We start from the raw sequence: 21138 nt of genomic DNA on the forward strand, positions 1-21138 counted from the left end.
TACAGTGAAGTACAGTAGTAAAGTTTGTAGTAGTGTCATGAGGTACTGTAGTACAGTGAGGTACAGTAATAAAGTTTGTAGTAGTGTCATGAGATACTGCGGTACAGTGAAGTACAGTAGTAAAGTTTGTAGTAGTGTCACGAGGTACTGCGGTACAGTGAAGTACAGTAGTAAAGTTTGTAGTAGTGTCATGATGTACCGCAATACAGTGAAGTACAGTAGTAAAGTTTGTAGTAGTGTCATGAGGTACTGCGGTACAGATAAGTACACTAGTAAAGTTTGTAGTAGTGTCACGAGGTACTGTAGTACAGTGAGGTACAGTAATAAAGTTTGTAGTAGTGTCATGAGATACTGCGGTACAGTGAAGTACAGTAGTAAAGTTTGTAGTATTGTCACAAGGTACCGCAATACAGTGAAGTACAGTAGTAAAGTTTGTAGTAGTGTCATGAGGTACCGCAATACAGTGAAGTACAGTAGTAAAGTTTGTAGTAGTGTCACGAGGTACTGCGGTACAGTGAAGTACAGTCGTAAAGTTTGTAGTAGTGTCATGAGGTACCGCAATACAGTGAAGTACAGTAGTAAAGTTTGTAGTAGTGTCATGAGGTACCGCAATACAGTGAAGTACAGTAGTAAAGTTTGTAGTAGTGTCACAAGGTACTGCGGTACAGTGAAGTACAGTAGTAAAGTTTGTAGTAGTGTCATGAGGTACTGCAGTACAGTGAAGTACAGTTGTAAAGTTTGTAGTAGTGTCATGAGGTACTGCAATACAGTGAAGTACAGTAGTAAAGTTTGTAGTAGTTTCATGAGATACTGCAGTACAGTGAAGTACAGTAGTAAAGTTTGTAGTAGTGTCATGAGGTACTGCAATACAGTGAAGTACAGTAGTAAAGTTTGTAGTAGTTTCATGAGGTACTGCAGTACAGTGCCTATTAGTGTGAAGTCAATATGTAAGGCAGCAGTACAGTGTGTATTAGTGGCATGAAGTACAGTACAGCAGTACAGTGTTTTAAAGTGTCATGAAATAAAGTACAGTGTGTATTACTGTGTGTTGCAGTGAAATAAAGTGTGTATTACAGTATGATGAAGTACAGGGTGTATTATAGTATGATGAAGTACAGTGTGTATTACAGTATGATGAAGTACAGTGTGTAATACAGTATATTGAAGTACAGGGTGTATTATAGTATGATGAAGTACAGTGTGTATTATAGTACAGTGAAGAACAGTGTGTAATACAGTATAATGAAGTACAGGGTGTACTACAGTATGATGAAGTACAGGGTGTAATACAGTATGATGAAGTACAGGGTGTACTACAGTATGATGAAGTACAGGGTATCTTACAGTATGATGAAGTACAGTGTGTATTACAGTAAAATGAAGTACAGGGTGTATTACATAATGATGAAGTACAGGGTGTATTATAGTACAGTGAAGTACAGTGTGTAATACAGTATGATGAAGTACAGGGTGTAATACAGTATGATGAAGTACAGGGTGTATTATAGTACAGTGAAGAACAGTGTGTAATACAGTATGATGAAGTACAGGGTGTATTACATAATGATGAAGTACAGGGTGTATTATAGTACAGTGAAGTACAGTGTGTAATACAGTATGATGAAGTACAGGGTGTAATACAGTATGATGAAGTACAGGGTGTATTATAGTACAGTGAAGAACAGTGTGTAATACAGTATGATGAAGTACAGGGTGTACTACAGTATGATGAAGTACAGTGTGTATTACAGTATAATGAAGTACAGGGTGTATTATAGTACAGTGAAGAACAGTGTGTAATACAGTATGATGAAGTACAGGGTGTATTACAGTATGATGAAGTACAAGGTGTACTACAGTATGATGAAGTGCAGTATGATGAAATACAGGGTGTATTACAGTATGATGAAGTACAGGGTGTAGTACAGTATGATGAAGTACAGTGTGTAATACAGTATGTTGAAGTACAGGGTGTAATACAGTATGATGAAGTACAGTGTGTAAGACAGTATGATGAAGTACAGTGTGTAATACAGTATGATGAAGTACAGGGTGTATTACAGTTTGATGAAGTACAGGGTGTATTACAGTATGATGAAGTACAGGGTGTACTACAGTATGATGAAGTACAGTGTGTAATACAGTATGTTGAAGTACAGGGTGTACTACAGTATGATGACGTACAGGGTGTATTACAGTATAATGAAGTACAGGGTGTACTACAGTATGATGAAGTACAGGGTGTACTACAGTATGATGAAGTGAAGTACAGGGTGTATTACATTATGATGAAGTACACGGTGTACTACAGTATGATGAAGTACAGGGTGTATTACATTATGATGAAGTACACGGTGTACAACAGTATGATGAAGTACAGGGTGTACTACAGTATGATGAAGTACAGTGTGTATTACAGTATAATGAAGTACAGGGTGTATTACAGTATGATGAAGTACAGGGTGTACTACAGTATGATGACATACAGGGTGTACTACAGTATGATGATGTACAGGGTGTATTACAGTATGATGAAGTACAGTGTGTAATACAGTATGTTGAAGTACAGGGTGTACTACAGTATGATGAAGTACAGGGTGTATTATAGTATGATGAAGTACAGTATGTAATACAGTATGTTGAAGTACAGGGTGTACTACAGTATGATGACGTACAGGCTGTATTACAGTATGATGAAGTACAGGGTGTACTACAGTATGATGAAGTGAAGTACAGGGTGTATTACATTATGATGAAGTACACGGTGTACAACAGTATGATGAAGTACAGGGTGTATTACAGTATGATGAAGTACAGGGTGTATTACATTATGATGAAGTACACGGTGTACAACAGTATGATGAAGTACAGTGTGTAATACAGTATGATGAAGTACAGGGTGTATTACAGTATGATGACGTACAGGGTGTATTACAGTATAATGAAGTACAGGGTGTACTACAGTATGATGAAGTGAAGTACAGGGTGTATTACAGTATGATGAAGTACAGCATCATGATGAAGTGAAGTACAGGTTACTGTCGGTCAGAGAGGTAAAAGGAGAGTAGATGACTTTAATCTTTAGATCTAATTAAGTTGTGTTTAGCACAAACAAATAAATCCTCGTCCTCACTCCCTTGCAAGAAATATTCTAAGATGTATTTTCCACTGTACTTGTACAATATAAGTGTACAATATAAGTATAAGTGTACAGTTTAAATGTACAAGGTAAGTGTATTGTTTTAATTGTACAGCATAAGTACAATATGAGTGTAAAGTATACGTGTAATAAATAAGTGTACAGTATAGTACAGTACAGTTTGAATTGTACAATGTATGTGTAAAGAGTAAGTGTACAGTTTGAATTGTACATTATGTGTACAGTATAAGTGCAATATACATGTACAGTATAAGTGTACAATATAAGCGTGCAGTATAAATGTACAATATAAGTGTACAGTTTTAATTGTACAATATAAGTCAGGTGAACTATATAAGTGTGCAATATAAGTCAGGTGAACAGTATAAGTGTACAGTATAACTGTGCAATATAGAGCAGTTTTAATTGTACATTATAAGTGTATAGTATAAACGTGCAATATAAATGTAAAGTATATAAGTGTACAGTTTTAACTGTACAGTATAATTTTACAGTACAAGTGTACATTATATGTGTACAGTATAAGTGTAAAGTATATAAGTAAGTGTACAGTGTGTGACATGACGTGACCACTTTCTTGCCAAACAGTTTACTTCTTGAAAAGGCAATCTAAACCTTGTGACTGTAGGTGTAAAAGAAAAGTACTTGTAAAAGTACTAGCGACTGTAGCTGTAAAATAAAAGTACTTGTAAAAGTACTAGCGACTGTAGCTGTAAAATAAAAGTACTTGTAAAAGTACTAGTGACTGTAGCTGTAAAATAAAAGTACTTGTAAAAGTACTAGTGACTGTAGGTGTAAAAGAAAAGTACTTGTAAAAGTACTAGCGACTGTAGGTGTAAAATAAAAGTACTTGTAAAAGTACTAGTGACTGTAGCTGTAAAATAAAAGTACTTGTAAAAGTACTAGTGACTGTAGGTGTAAAAGAAAAGTAGTTGTACTGTAAAGGTGTGGAAAGAGAGGTGCACTTTTTGTATGAAATGTCTGGAACAAAGAGACAAAGAGCTTTTGTCTACTTCTGGTCTCAGGTAACAAGACTCTGCTCAGAGGGATCTCTGGGAAGTTCTCCAGCGGGGACCTGGTGGCCATCATGGGGCCCTCAGGGGCCGGGAAGTCCACACTCATGAACATCCTGGCAGGCTACAGGTGAGCGACTGTCGACATCAGGGTGTCTTTTTTTAAACGCCCACTGAAAAAAGAAAGCATGCGGGGGCCATTTTTTAATTTTTAATTTTCAAACCAACACAATATTTAGATTTTTTTTAACCCTTAGGGCTCCTCTCAAGTTTGGTGAATGGTAAATACCCCGGGAACCCCAGATGGTCTCAGTCATAAAAGTTTTGAAAATAAGTCATAAATCAATATTATTTTTTTTACATCAACACTTAAACCTCTAACCAACTTCAGATTTAATCGTCAAAATACATTTTTGTTTTGTTTTTATGGCACAAGAAAAACACAAAATATGCAATGTTTTCCCCAAAACTTTTCAAAGTACAACATTTGAGGTGAACTAATGACCTTTAAGTGATTAAAAAATTAATAACATTGATTACTTTTCAAGCAATGACATGTTTGAAAAAAACACACACACAAAAGGTCTCAGGGATCCAAAAAGGACCTACTTATAATTATAAGTGTTAAAAAAATAAGTCCTATATGTTTTTTTTTTCCACTTTCAATGGCCACCTAAAGATTTCACCCGATTTCGATTCCTTGGGTGACGATTTGATTCAGAATTGATTTTGATTCAAGACTATTCTCGCAATGTCCATCCAGACATCCATTTGCTACCACTCCTTGTCCCTCTTGGGGTCATGGGGGGTGCTGGACCCTATCCCAGCTGCACTCGGGCGGAAGGCAGGGTACACCCTGGACAAGTCGCCACCTCATGGCAGGGCATTTTCACAATGTATTATCTGTTATAATAATTATAAGGAAACCTTTTCAAAACAGGTCATAGGTTCGAAAATCTCCGTCTAGTTGCATTGAGATGGCCTAAAAACGTCTTTTAAAAATGGATTCTAAAAGATAATAATATTACTAAAATATATATATTTATGAAACAGGCCTGTAGAGATGAAATAGTCTTGTGATTTTTTCCCACACATACATATATTTATATATATATATATATATATATATATATATATATATATATATATATATATATATATATATATATATATATATAATATAAACTATATATACATACAATATAAATAAATAGAATGTTAATGTAAATATTTTATATATATATATATATATATATAATATAAACTATATATACATACAATATAAATAAATAGAATGTTAATGTAAATATTTTATATATATATATATATATATATATATATATATATATATATATATATATACACACACATATATGTATATTAGGAGTGTAAAAAAATCGATCACAAATATTATTTGAAAATATTTTTAATCGATTAAAAAAAATTAAAAATCTTTTTAATTATTATTTTTTTTTTAATCTGTCCTGTCCAGCAACTCAGACAAATCATGTTGTTGATGTGATGATCATATCTGCTGTACACATTTACTTTAGAAGAGAGAAGTGTTGGATACTTTTCTTGTTGCCTTATTTGTATTTGACTTTATCAAATGTTTGGGTAATATTTTATTAAACAAAACCAGTTTTCTTTTAAGTAATATAGACATGTAATTAGAATGTAGTTAATCATAGAACTGACACCCAGTGTTATCAAAAAAGTATTGATTTTGAATCGAGAATTATTTTGAATTGAATCGTTAGCCCCAAGAATTGTGTGGTGCTCAAAGATTCACAGCCTTAATATATATACATATGTATATATATATATATATATATATATATATATATATATATATATATATATATAAACCCCGTTTCCATATGAGTTGGGAAATTGTGTTAGATGTAAATATAAACGGAATACAATGATTTGCAAATCCTTTTCAACCCATATTCAGTTGAATGCACTACAAAGACAAGATATTTGATGTTCAAACTCATAAACTTTATTTTTTTTTTGAAAATCATAATTAACTTTGAATTTCATGGCTGCAACATGTGCCAAAGTAGTTTGGAAAGGGCATGTTCACCACTGTGTTACATGGCCTTTCCTTTTAACAACACTCAGTAAACGTTTGGGAACTGAGGTGACACATTTTTTTAAGCTTCTCAGGTGGAATTCTTTCCCATTCTTGCTTGATGTACAGCTTAAGTTGTTCAACAGTCCGGGGGTCTCCGTTCTGGTATTTTAGGCTTCATAATGCGCCACACATTTTCAATGGGAGACAGGTCTGGACTACAGGCAGGCCAGTCCAGTACCCGCACTCTTTTACTATGAAGCCACGTTGATGTAACACGTGGCTTGGCATTGTCTTGCAGAAATAAGCAGGGGTGTCCATGGTAACGTTGCTTGGATGGCAACATATGTTGCTCCAAAACCTGTATGTACCTTTCAGCATTAATGGCGCCTTCACAGATGTGTAAGTTACCCATGTCTTGGCCACTAATACACCCCCATACCATCACACATGCTGGCTTTTCAACTTTGCGCCTATAACAATCCGGATGGTTCTTTTCCTCTTTGGTGCGGAGGACACGACATCCACAGTTTCCAAAAACAATTTGAAATGTGGACTCGTCAGACCACAGAACACTTTTCCACTTTGTATCAGTCCATCTTACATGAGCTCAGGCCCAGCGAAGCCGACGGCGTTTCTGGGTGTTGTTGATAAACGGTTTTCGCCTTGCATAGTAGAGTTTTAACTTGCACTTGCAGATGTAGCGACCAACTGTAGTTACTGACAGTGGGTTTCTGAAGTGTTCCTGAGCCCATGTGGTGATATCCTTCACACACTGATGTCGCTTGTTGATGCAGTTCAGCCTGAGGGATCGAAGGTCACGGGCTTAGCTGCTTACGTGCAGTGATTTCTCCAGATTCTCTGAACCCTTTGATGATATTACGGAGCGTAGATGGTGAAATCCCTAAATTCCTTGCAATAGCTGGTTGAGAAAGGTTTTTCTTAAACTGTTCAACAATTTGCTCACGCATTTGTTGACAAAGTGGTGACCCTCGCCCCATCCTTGTTTGTGAATGACTGAGCATTTCATGTAATCTACTTTTATACCCAATCATGGCACCCACCTGTTCCCAATTTGCCTGTTCACCTGTGGGATGTTCCAAATAAGTGTTTGATGAGCATTCCTCAACTTTATCAGTATTTATTGCCACCTTTCCCAACTTCTTTGTCACGTGTTGCTGGCATCAAATTGTAAAGTTAATGATTATTTGCAAAAAAAAAAAAAGTTTATCAGTTTGAACATCAAATATGTTGTCTTTGTAGCATATTCAACTGAATATGGGTTGAAAATGATTTGCAAATCATTGTATTCCGTTTATATTTACATCTAACACAATTTCCCAACTCATGGAAACGGAGTTTGTAATATATATGTACAAACCCCGTTTCCATATGAGTTGGAAAACTCATATGGACACAAACTCACGCACACATCGAGAGGAGCCAGATGAGGTGGTTCGGGCATCTGGTCAGGATGTCAACCGGCAGGAGGCCATGGGGAAGACCCAGGACACGTTGGGAAGACTATGTCTCCCGGCTAGCCTGGGAACGCCTCGGGATCCCCCCGGGAGGAGCAGTTTAACGTTGTTAACATGGGCAGAATTATTATAGTGTTCCCAATGTTAAAAGGTTAAAGCCATTGTTTACAAATTTGGTAAATAAATAACCAAAAAATGTTGTTGTTTTCTTACTGTACCGAAAATGAACCAAACCGTGACCTCTAAACCGAGGTACGTACCGAACCAACATTTTTGTGTACCGTTACACCCCTATTAGTTTGTCATATTTTCTACAATATAGTTAAAGGTTGTAAAATGTTCAGGCATATTACTGGCCAGTCTAAGTAGTGCAGTGTTTTCAAATACATTTGGCCATACCTTTTCGCCCTTGCTTTAAACACATTATAATGGGACTGTCTGTGAACGTAGCTTGTCATTGCAACTCTGTCCAGTAGGCAGAGGTGGGTAGAGTAGCCAGAAATTGTACTCAAGTAAGAGTACTGTTACTTTAGAGATGTATTACTCAAGTAAAAGTAAGGAGTAGTCACCCAAATATTTACTTGAGTAAAAGTAAAAAGTATGTTGTGAAAAAACTACTCAAGTACTGAGTAACTGATGAGTAACATACACACTCATATCATATATATATATATATATATATATATATATATATATATATATATATATATATATATATATATATATACATATACATTGATATATACAGTATATAATTTATATGTATTTATTTTGCTGTTTTTGTTTACATGTTAAAGGTGTTTTAGTGATTATACATGAATGTTTAACATATAGATTCCTTTCTTTCATGAAGACTAGAATATAAGTTGGTGTATTACCTGATTCTGATGACTTGCGTTGATTGTAATCAGACAGTTGTGATGATAACGTCCACGTTTTCAAATGGAGGAGAAGAAAAGTTCCTCCTTTCTGTCTAATACCACATGAAAGTGGTGGGTTTTTGGCATCTTATTTGTCCAGCTTCCATATTCGTTTTTATACACTTTACAAGAAATATATTGGCGTCAAACTCCGTAGCTTGCTAGCTTGTTTGCGCTGGCTTTCGGAGACTCTTGTTTTGAAAGCGCAGGCGCGATGGAGCGGCACTTTTATTGTGAAGACAGGAACGTCCTCATGTGCGGTCAGTCTTTAGGCTTTTGACGGGATGTACGGTTGAAATAAAAAAGTATCTTTTTTCCTTCACACTTTTGATTGATTGATTGGAACTTTTATTAGTAGATTGCGCAGTACAGTACACATTTCGTACAATTGACCACTAAATGGTAACACCCCAATAAGTTTTTCAACTTGTTTAAGTCAGGTCATGTGACCACCTGGCTCTGCTTGATTGGTCCAACGTCACCAGTGACTGCATCTGATTGGTGGAACGAAGTGAAACGTCACCAGTAAGGCAGGCACTTTGAAGGTCTGTCTGACAGACCAAAACAAACAAAGCGTGCATTAACAGATGGATAAAAATTAGTACCGAGTAGCGAGCTGAATATAGATAAAAGTAGCGGAGTAAAAGTAGCGTTCCTTCTCTATAAATATACTTAAGTAAAAGTAAAAGTATGTTGCATTAAAACTACTCTTAGAAGTACAATTTATCCCAAAAGTTACTCAAGTAGATTTAACGGAGTAAATGTAGCGCGTTACTACCCACCTCTGCCAGTAGGTGGCGGTATGCATGGAAACCCGGTATATACGCCTAGTCTGCCAGAAGATAAGGAGATGTAGCAGGAGGGATCAGACTTTGAAGTTGAACGTCTTTTTTTTTGTTTTTACTTGAGGCTCTTGATTGAGCAGCTGTGTGTAATAATTTGGCTACTTTGATGACAACGTGTTCAAATGTGAATGTGACGAGGTGTTCCGTGCGGTCCCAACCAGGGAGAGGGGAATGAAGGGGGAGATCCTGATCAACAGTCAGCCCAGAGACCTGCGCTCCTTCAGGAAAGTGTCCTGTTACATCATGCAGGACGACATGCTGCTCCCTCACCTGACCGTGCAGGAAGCCATGATGGTACGGTCCGCTGACCCCTCACCTCACATGAACAAAAGCTGACCTGTGTGACCTCTGCAGGTGTCCGCCAACCTGAAGCTGCAGGAGAAGGCGGAGGCTCGCCGGGAGAAGGTGGGTGCATGCGTCTCGTAGAAGTCCTGGAAAAGTTGTACGACTGCAGCCCGAGGCTAATACAGCGCTGTTCAGGTCTGGGAGATCCTCATCGCTTTGGGGTTACTGGACTGTGTGAAGACCAGAACATCTCACCTGTCGGGGGGGCAGAGAAAAAGGCTGGCCATCGCTTTGGAGCTGGTCAACAACCCACCCGTCATGTTCTTTGACGAACCCACCAGGTCCATTTTGCAACCCAACCATACCTTTGCTACATGCTAATGCTAATCCTACATATTAATACACCACACCTTTACTCCATGCTAATACATAATCATACATTCTAATTAGAGATGTCATTAGTGCCAAAACATCACAACATTGCACCAACCCAATGCTAAAATACCACTTGTATCCTACATTCTAATACACCAAAGCTTCAAGTTTCAAGTTTATTCACAATACCATATAACAATTACAATAGTAGTGAAATATCATCATTTAAAGATGTTGGTACGTGAAAGGGTCCCCCAAATAAGCTAGAAGAAGCTTTTGACAGGGGGTCCAGAGGACAGTATATACATGGAATGATGAAACATGGTCGTGGAACTGTGGACCAGCTCTATACTCTCGGCAGGGTCCTTGAGGGTGCATGGGAGTTTGCCCAACCAGTCTACATGTGCTTTGTGGACTTGGAGAAGGCATTCGACCGTGTACCCCGGGAAGTCCTGTGGGGAGTGCTCAGAGAGTATGGGGTAACGGACTGTCTTATTGTGGCAGTTCGCTCCCTGTATAATCAGTGCCAGAGCTTAGTCCGCATTGCCGGCAGTAAGTCGGACACGTTTCCAGTGAGGGTTGGACTCCGCCAAGGCTGCCCTTTGTCACCGATTCTGTTCATAACCTTTATGGACAGAATTTCTAGGCGCAGTCAGGGCGTTGAGGGGATCTGGTTTGGTGGCTGCAGGATTAGGTCTCTGCTATTTGCAGATGATGTGGTCCTGATGGCTTCCTCTGGCCAAGATCTTCAGCTCTCGCTGGATCGGTTCGCAGCCGAGTGTGAAGCGACTGGGATGGGAATCAGCACCTCCAAGTCCGAGTCCATGGTTCTCTCCCGGAAAAGGGTGGAGTGCCATCTCCGGGTTGGGGAGGAGATCTTGCCCCAAGTGGAGGAGTTTAAGTACCTCGGAGTCTTGTTCACGAGTGGGGGAAGAGTGGATCGTGAGATCGACAGGCGGATCGGTGCGGCATCTTCAGTAATGCGGACGCTGTATCGATCCGTTGTGGTGAAGAAGGAGCTGAGCCGGAAGGCAAAGCTCTCGATTTACCGGTCGATCTACGTTCCCATCCTCACCTATGGTCATGACCGAAAGGACAAGATCACGGGTACAAGCGGCCGAAATGAGTTTCCTCCGCCGAGTGGCGGGGCTCTCCCTTAGAGATAGGGTGAGAAGCTCTGTCATTCGGGGGGAGCTCAAAGTAAAGCCGCGGCTCCTCCACATCGAGAGGAGCCAGATGAGGTGGTTCGGGCATCTGGTCAGGATGGCACCCGAACGCCTCCCTAGGAAGGTGTTTCGAGCACGTCCGACCGGTAGGAGGCCACGGGGAAGACCCAGGACACGCTGGGAAGACTATCTCTCCCGGAGAGGGAAGTCTGGGCTTCCCTGCTTGAGCTGCTGCCCCCGCGACCCGACCTCGGATAAGCGGAAGAAGATGGATGGATGGATGGATGGTCGCAAGCACAACAAAAAAAAACAAAAAAAACAACGCTATATGATTAACACAAGATAATAGTACTAAAGCAAGCATACACATACATACATACATTCATTCAACCATGCAAAACCCAACAGTAGTCTACCCCACATGAGGCATTAAATATAGGTGGTTAATAGGTAAGTTTTCAGTTTCTTTTTGAAGTTGGAGAATGGATACAGCATCTTGAGGCTCTCATTAAGCCGGTTCCAAATCTTTGGTCCCCTGCATACAACACTTCGAGCTGTATAAGCCAGTAAACGATGTTTCCCTGATATCAGATCTAAGTTACGAGTGTTGTGGGCATGATGGGGATGGTAGATAGGAGCCAAGCTACAGAGCCTAAGATTCAGCCTGTAAATGACTTGATAGGTTAAACAAGCATTTTGATAAATATTGAACTCTGTCAGTCTTAAGAGATGATAATTATGGAATAGATGTGGAGTGGGGGCATTAAACTTGGACCATGACAGGGCCCGTATGATTTTCTTTTGCATGGATTCTAATTTGTGAAGGTAGGTAGGGAAGGTGTTACACCAGATGACATTACAGTAGTTTAGATGTGGTTCAAAGAGAGTTTTATATAGGGTGAGTAGAGCATAAAGAGGAAGATAATGACGAAGGTGAAAGAACAGGCCAACATATTTGGATAATTTGTTTAACAGATGGCTAATGTGACATTTGAAATTGAGGTATTCGTCAATGATGACCCCCAGGAATTTTGTGGAGTACACTCTCTGTATTTCCTGCCCATTGATGTTGATATGGCAGTGCTCAGTATTTGTCCGGTTTTTATTAGAACGAAATAGAATAAAATTTGTTTTATTTACATTAAGTGAGAGCTTATTGCATTTGAACCAGGAATCCACTTTCACAAGCTCTGAATTGACAGTTACTTGTAGATCGTGTAGGCTCCTGTGTGAGGTAAACAAATGTCTATCGTCAGTGTCAAGGTGTGTTGTTGACGAACCCCAAGATGCAGAGATGGCAGCAGGCTTGGTACAAGGAAACATGGTTTTAATGTTAAAAAATAAGAAAAGGAAAACACGAACCAGAAACCAGGAAGCAGGAACAGGAGTCAGGATCCAGGGAATAGCTTAAAGCACATAGCTAGCAACGACAGCAAACAACGACAGGTAGTGATGACAATGGCAATGACAATCAATAATCCAGCAGTGACTGGAGGGTAGGGCAGGTATAAATAGCAACTGGCTGATTGACACCAGGTGTGGCCAGGTGCCAATCAGCCACAGCTGAGGGGACACAGCACTCAGGGAGAAACAGGAAACAGAACCAAAACAAGAGCGCTGACAGGAAATACTACACACACACAGAGGAAAAACTAAAACACAACCAAACTGTCAGGGGCAAGCCTGACAGTCAGCAAAAATTATTTTATGAAAAGTTTCGGAGGAGTTTACAAAATCATTTATGTATAGGATAAAAAGGAGAGGCCCCAAGATGGATCCCTGGGGAACCCCATAATTTATGGTCATACAGGGTGAATTGTGATCATTGACGCATACACATTGCTGCCTTCCGTATAGGTAAGAGCGGAACCAATCGAGAGGTACCCCTCTGACACCATAGTGATATAGCTTATACAATAAGATCTCAAAGTCTATTGTGTCAAAGGCCTTGGATAGATCCAAAAAAATGCACATACCGCATTTTCCTTCTTCAATACAGTCATTGACCTTTTCCAAGAGGTCGAGTATAGCCGTACAGGTGGTGCTTTTTTTACGAAAACCATATTGGGAGGGGACAAGGATATTTAGTTTTTCCAGAAAGCCATTCAGTCGGTTATAGACCACTTTCTCAAATATGTTTGAAAATGTTGGTAAAATTGAAAAGCTTGTATACACCGTAATGCTAATATACCTGACACATGATCGTACATGGTAATACACCACAATTTTGCAACATAACAAATAAGTGACACTAATTAACCATGCTATTACACCACATTACAATGCTAAAATGACTGACACGTCGAGTGTCATGCATTCAACATTCTACTACACCATTTATGTTGTATATAATGCACCACAATATTTATTGTGTGTTTGTGTGTGGTGTGTGTCAGTGGGTTGGACAGTTCTTCGTGTTTCCAGGTGGTGTCGCTGTTAAAGGCTTTGGCTCGAGGCGGCCGTACCGTCATCTGCACCATCCACCAACCAAGTGCCAAACTCTTTGAGCTCTTTGACAAGGTGATTGCACTGATTGTCCAGATAGGTTTACTGTGACATCATACACCATCCTGTGTGTGTTGCAGCTCTACGTGCTGAGTCAGGGTCAGTGTATCTACAGAGGAAACGTTTCCAGCCTGGTTCCTTACCTGAGGGACCTCGGACTCAACTGCCCCACTTACCACAACCCGGCCGACTTTGGTACAACTAGGGAGGGGAATTGATAAGATTTTTACGATTACGTTTTCATTTTCGATTCTACTTAAAGGGGAACATTATCATAATTTCAGAAGGGTTAAAACCATTAAAAATCAGTTCCCAGTGGCTTATTTTATTTTTCGAAGTTTTTTCCAAAATTTTACCCATCACGCAATATCCCTAAAAAAAAGCTTCAAAGTGCCTGATTTTAACCATCGTTATATACACCCGTCCATTTTTCTGTGACGTCACATAGTGATGCCAACACAAACAAACATGGCGGATAGAACAGCAAGTTTATAGGGACATTAGCTCGGATTCAGACTCGGATTTCAGCGGCTTAAGCGATTCAACAGATTACAAATATATTGAAACGGATGGTTGTAGTGTGGAGGCAGGTAGCGAAAACGAAATTGAAGAAGAAACTGAAGCTATTGAGCCATATCGGTTTGAACCGTATGCAAGCGAAACCGACGAAAACGACACGACAGCCAGCGACACGGGAGAAAGCGAGGACGAATTCGGCGATCGCCTTCTAACCAACTATTGGTTTGTGTTTGTTTGGCATTAAAGGAAACTAACAACTATGAACTAGGTTTACAGCATATGAAATACATTTGGCAACAACATGCACTTTGAGAGTGCAGACAGCCCAGTTTTCATCAATTAATATATTCTGTAGACATACCCTCATCCGCACTCTTTTCCTGGGGGTCTGGCGGCAGATTTCTTTGACTTTATCGTTGGAAATGCATCTGCTTTGAGTGTCGCAGGATATCCACACATTCTTGCCATCTCTGTCGTAGCATAGCTTTCGTCGGTAAAGTGTGCGGAACAAACGTCCAATTTCTTGCCACTTTCGCATCTTTGGGCCACTGGTGCAACTTGAATCCGTCCCTGTTCGTGTTGTTACACCCTCCGACAACACCGACGAGGCATGATGTCTCCAAGGTACGGAAAACAGTCGAAAAAAACGGAAAATAACAGAGCTGATTTGACTCGGTGTTTGTAATGTGTTTGAGAAAATGGCGGATTGCTTCCTGATGTGACGTCACAACGTCATCGCTCCGAGTGCGAATAATAGAAAGGCGTTTAATTCGCCAAAATTCACCCATTTAGAGTTCGGAAATCGGTTAAAAAAAAAAAAGGTCTTTTTTCTGCAACATCAAGGTATATACTGACGCTTACATGGGTCTGGTGACAATGTTCCCCCTTAACAATTCAGTTCTTTATTGTTCTCAGTTAGATAAAAGAACAAACAGGTTGATTAGCATCAACTTTGTGTTGTCCAAACTACGGCCCGCCGACGTCTATAATTTGGCCCGTGAGACGTCATTTTATAGTCTTGACACCGCTATTTCCATCTAGCAGATTAAGTCAGTAAATCAGGTCAATGACCTTTACTTATTCTGAAAATTATGTGTGCAGCAACTACTCTTATGACGCATGGCAAACAACCTTCCCTAGTCATGGTGCAAAAAAATAAGAAAATAAATACAACCAACACACATGGTCACACATAACACAACCTGCTCACTGAACTTTGTGGATATTATAAAAAAATGTCCATTCACCATAAAAACATATCAAATTTACACCCATTTAACTCCATTCCAAAGCATGATGGGAAAAATGCAAAACACTTTCCACACGTATCCATGTTTAGTGCATTTTAGCTGCATTCTGATTGATTACAAAACTTTAAGGAGGTATAATTTTGACCCAGCAGATTTGGTCACATTTTCAGTAGACCCATAATAAATTCATATAAGAAGCAAACTTCATGAATGTTTTTTGTGACCAACAAGTATGTGCTCCAATCACTTTATCACAAAAAAATAAGAGTTGTAGAAATGATTGGAAACTCAAGACAGCCATGACATTATGTTCTTTACAAGTGTATGTAAACTTTTGATCGCGACTGTGTGTGTGTGTATATATATATATATATATATATATATGTATATATATATGTATATATATATATATATATATATATATGTATATATATATATATATATATATATATATATATATATATATATATATATATATATATATATGTATATGTATATGTATATATATATATATATATATATATATATATATATATATATATATATATATATATATATATATATATATATATATATATATATATATATATACCCTTTATATGCAGTTGGCTTTCGGCCCTCGACCAGATTTTTTGAGCCCAATGTGGCCCCCAAGTCAAAAAGTATGGACACCTTTTAAGATAAAAACACAACAGGAGGCCCACAGTCTCGATAGGGTGCCAGGGTCAGGGTTTGCCCAGAAAAGAAATATAAAAAAAACAACTATTATACAATATTAAAATAAATATTCCACTGTAGAAATAAGCAAAATATTTAATAAAGTGATTATTTTTTTAAATAATGCTGTATATGAGTTGACCCATTCCATACAAGCAAGTGCATTGTACAATTCTGCAACCATCAGCTATGAACATGAAACAATATTTGGCAGAAAATATCTGTTTTTCCAGGAGGAATATACACTTTTTCAGACTAATTACGGTATCTTTGCTGCAGAAATCACTTCCTACATCAGTGCTTCTCAATTATTTTCTGTTACACCACCCCCACCACTCTGCGCTGTGACTATAAATAATATAATTTGTCTATTAAAATTGTTTTAAGTACACCTCTGCATAGACTAAAAAGAAGTATAGATCAATTTTCAACACAATAACTTTATTAACAATGTTTTTAGTCTGTGACAGATTTAAAGTGCATACATTTGAAAAACTAATTAAATCCCAATTTAAATTATAATAATTTTTTGACCGGTTTTGACCATTTGATACTGAAAAATAAAACAAAATAAACTCAATAGGAGCACAATATATAAAACACTTTAACCGTAAAAAAAAATTAATTAAACTATCCCTGCTGATTTTTTGTTTATCAAAATGTGGACATCGACCTACAATGAGCACATTTTGAAGTGTACACGTTTTTCAAGGAAGGTTTGAAGCATGATACTGATAAAGCATATTCTAAAGCATGCGCTACTCTGCCAAGACGCGTGCACACACAGAAGTCTGGTCGGTGCCCTCACAAACGATCAGAAATCCCCAAAATCCTTAACTTTAACAGCCATATTGCTATAATAATAAACATTTACAAAAGTAAAATCCACTTACAGGAGCAGACAGAGGGAGAGAATGGAGGAATCGGGGGTCAGGAGCCGCGGAACGAGAGGTAGTCTTCTCCTTCGCAGTGAAATAATCCTGCTTTGGCATTTTTTTCCAGAAAAGTCCGGTCTCATCACAATTAAAACTTGTTGTGGTAAGATTTTTTCCTACTTCTGCGCGCCATCATTGTACTCCTCGCAAATAGTCTTTTTTTTTTTTTTAAACTCCACAGCAATATCCATTTTCTTTCCACGCTGGTCTGTTGTCATTTTGGGACTCGTATTGAGTTAGGAAAATGGACAAAACTTGTCAAAGGGGGAAAAAAAACTGAGAAAAGGCACACTCGCTGAAGCACTGAGAAGTGACGAGTGATGTGGAGGAACCCGCCTCTCCAAAAATACCGCGGCCTGCGGCGCAAAATGGCTGCAGGCGAGAAACAAAATTAATGAATGAGCGAACGTTGGTACACAGAGACAGGGTTCGCACACGGAGGCACATTTGTCTCGATCTAAAAGTTTTTAAAATGAAAAGTTTGCAAATAGAGGTGTTGGTAAATCGAGGTTCCACGGTATTGCAAGTTGCCTTGTTGTCATCCTTTAACGCCAATAACTTTCCATCGTGGTGACATCATGCGCACCCACAGGAGTGCGATAAGGGAAACTGGCAAAGAATTCCCAGGAATGGAAGCACTGGGAGTCAGTTCTCAGCATGAAACGGGTTTTCGACTCAACAAAAAATGTCCAATTATCAGAAAAATCCAACTGGACATCAAGAGGCTCCGGGAAATGATCTAAATCCAGGACAGCATCATTTAGTATTTCACACCTTTTTATGGACATTATTCGTTGAAGGGAGCCAGATCTTAAGGAGTCATTCCTTTCAAAGAGCGGTTCAAAATTCTCGTTTTTTTTATAGTTCTTTGTTTTAATCAAGAAAAGGATCACCACTATCAGTTAAACATCCATTTTATACCACTTGTCCCTCTCGTTAAGATTTAATTTACACAAATATAGGGATGATGTTTGATAAGAAATTATTGATTTCAAGCCCATTATCGAATCCTCTAATCGAACCGATTCCTTATCGATTCTCTTATCGAATCCAGATAGGTTGTTGTATATGGAAAAAACACAATATTTGGTTTAACAAAAACTCACTTTTATTTTATAAGAAAAAACCAAAATAAAATAAATAAATACATATTGACTGTTACCCCCCTAAAAAAATAAAATAAATACATATTGACTGTTGTTACCCAAAGTATATTATGTGGGATTTTTCAGAAAAATAAATATATACAGTAACACAAAAACAACCTGTCTCTGTGATCACTATAGGTGTATAGATAATAATATAGTGTTAAATAAAATCAGTCCCTTGGGCATAAAACTGAAAATAATACAGCTCTCCAAAAAGTGCACTTCTGCTGCTATTGGAACATACTTACTACACACACTATGACACTAAGAACACCACAGTCATCAATCAACAATTCTTCTTCCAAAAAATTATTTAGATGGTGGAAATACACGACTGGCAGCCATTTTAAGTCCTCAAAACATCCATTGAAACAGTGCACAAAAATCGTTTTTCAATAAACATCTTAGTATTAAATGTAACCACTTTCCACTTTAGTATTGAGTTACATAAACAAGTTAAACAGTTTACTTACAGACTTATCTTTTCCAAGGCTTATAAGAGCTAACACAACTTGTCTACTTCTCAATTGTCTCATGAACTGAACTGACGTCGCCAACCCAAACTAATGACGCGTAGTATTTTCATATCGCCACAAGGTGTCAGTAAGAGTCTACAATCAAATGAGCATAACATTGCCATCCCACAGGGCATTTCCTGTGGGACGGGATTCGTTCCCAGGGATTCGAATAAAGAACCATCTCTTTGTCTTTACTATAGTGGCCTCGATAACGGGAACCGGTTCTCAAAAAGGGATTCGAGTCCATGGAATCGGTTCTTTTCTTATCGAACAACCGGGAGAACCGGTTTCGAACATCATCCCTACACAAATATTAGTGAGGATTATTCTGAAATATTGGCTAGAATTGTTTTGTGTTTTCATGGTAAATTTTCCAGAAGGCCGTGATGACATATTTCCATACTTTGGCAGTGACATCACTAGTTTGAATTTGACCTTACCTAAAAACATGTGTAGCATTTTTAGCATTATAGAAATAATACACACATAATAAGTTAGAATAAAGTATAAATAAAACTATTCCTACTCCATCTAGTGGTGCTTTAACTTTCATGTGCTATGAATCTTATTTGATTCATTATTAAAGTACAGTGTTTTATTTTCCTACTTGTCCAGGGTGTACTCCGCCTTCCGCCCGAATGCAGCTGAGATAGGCTCCAGCACCCCCCGCGACCCCGAAAGGGACAAGTGGTAGAAAATGGATGGATGGATGGGGTTTTACTTTCCTATCTTCAAACTCAGTGTTACTGTTCAAACTGTGTGTAATGTTACAGTAACCAAAAATACAAAATATACTTGTTAAATAAAACTTCTGCCTTGTTTTTAATGAGTACTTAGGCCTACTATGTTGCCTTATTTTAATGTTATTCATTATGGTGGTGAAAAAAGTTTGAGAACCACTGCTTTAGAATAATAAAATTAATAAAACGGAAAAAAAGAAAAAGAAATGCAATAAAAACATATTACTTTCTATATATTTATATTTTTTTCTTATATGTAAAATGTTTTATTTATAGGTAGTTAAAAAAGTATGCTGCTTAATTTTCTTCATTTCCTAGTCAAGTTGCCAGTCTCGTGGGCAATTGTCAATTCTAAATTTGCATGTGCATAAAAACGGCTCCCCACTGCGACTCGGTTCACTTAAAAGAGCCGTTGAAAAGACTCAATTTGTTCGCGAACGTCACATCTCTACATGTAACTTGCTTAGCGGCACCATTTCAACTCGGTACTACTAACAAAATGACTGCCGTTGCCTGACCTTGCCATTTTGTCTTTCAGTGATGGAGGTGGCGTCGGGGGAGTACGGGGATCAAATGGTGCGCCTGGTGACGGCCGTGCGGAACAGTAAGCACGAGGGCGACCAGCAGACGGAGCTGAACGGAGACGCCAAGCCCCACACGGTGATGTGGCAGCGAGCTGACGAGGTGAAAAACCAATTTGACCTTCTATTGATTTGTCGTTGTGGCAGCACGGTAGTAATGTGGTTAGCACATGTGCCTCGCAGCCGGAGACATTGCGTGTGAACTACAAAAGTGTCATGTTGTGTTCCCCAGGAGTCGTCGTCTGAAGGTTGTCACAGTTTTTCTGCCAGTTGCAGGGTTCAGTTCTCCATTTTGTTTAGAAGAACCTTCCTCAGCATCCTGAGAGACTCGGTGAGATGAAGCGCCACCGTGTGGCTTCCCCTGGTCACTGCAGCGGCCCCGCCGTCCACTCACTGCGCTCTCATTTGTCGTCCAGGTGCTGACTCACCTGAGGATCACCTCCCACATCGGGATTGGCGTTCTGATTGGCCTGCTTTACCTGGGCATCGGCAACGAGGCCAAGAAGGTCCTCAGTAATTCGGGCTTCCTCTTCTTCTCCATGTTGTTCCTCATGTTCGCCGCTCTGATGCCAACTGTTCTCACCTGTGAGTCACCACCGCACGGCCCTCGGTCATGTGACATCATCATGTTCGCTTTTTCTCTTCCGTCATAACACAAAAGTTACAATTGTGCACGGCTTTCTGTTCAGTGAGACGCTTTAAAATGAGTCTCTATAGTGTTGTCCCGATACCAATATTTTCTAAATAAAGGGGACAACAAAACGATTGCATTATTGGCTTTATTTTAACAAAAAATCCTACGGTACATTAAACATATGTTTCTTATTGCAAGTTTGTCCTTAAATAAAATAAAAACAAGAAAACGTGTCTTTTAGTTGTAAGTAAGCAAACAAAGGCTCCTAATTT

At 38.7% G+C, this 21138-nt stretch overlaps 1 protein-coding gene across 1 annotated transcript in view; it reads left to right on the plus strand.

Annotated features, from left to right (window-relative positions):
- The window catches only part of abcg1 (ATP-binding cassette, sub-family G (WHITE), member 1), a 38113-nt gene that overhangs the window by 7207 nt on the left and 9768 nt on the right, over positions 1 to 21138 (plus strand). The window contains exons 3-11 of the mRNA XM_061972479.1: positions 4186 to 4303; positions 9655 to 9787; positions 9848 to 9898; positions 9974 to 10119; positions 13716 to 13839; positions 13905 to 14019; positions 20190 to 20335; positions 20465 to 20563; positions 20649 to 20817. Of these exons, the coding sequence (XP_061828463.1) occupies positions 4186 to 4303; positions 9655 to 9787; positions 9848 to 9898; positions 9974 to 10119; positions 13716 to 13839; positions 13905 to 14019; positions 20190 to 20335; positions 20465 to 20563; positions 20649 to 20817 (1101 nt within the window). The remainder of the gene's footprint in view (positions 1 to 4185; positions 4304 to 9654; positions 9788 to 9847; positions 9899 to 9973; positions 10120 to 13715; positions 13840 to 13904; positions 14020 to 20189; positions 20336 to 20464; positions 20564 to 20648; positions 20818 to 21138) is intronic.

Source organism: Nerophis lumbriciformis, linkage group LG17 (assembly GCF_033978685.3).
Source record: "Nerophis lumbriciformis linkage group LG17, RoL_Nlum_v2.1, whole genome shotgun sequence".
NCBI lineage: Eukaryota > Metazoa > Chordata > Actinopteri > Syngnathiformes > Syngnathidae > Nerophis > Nerophis lumbriciformis.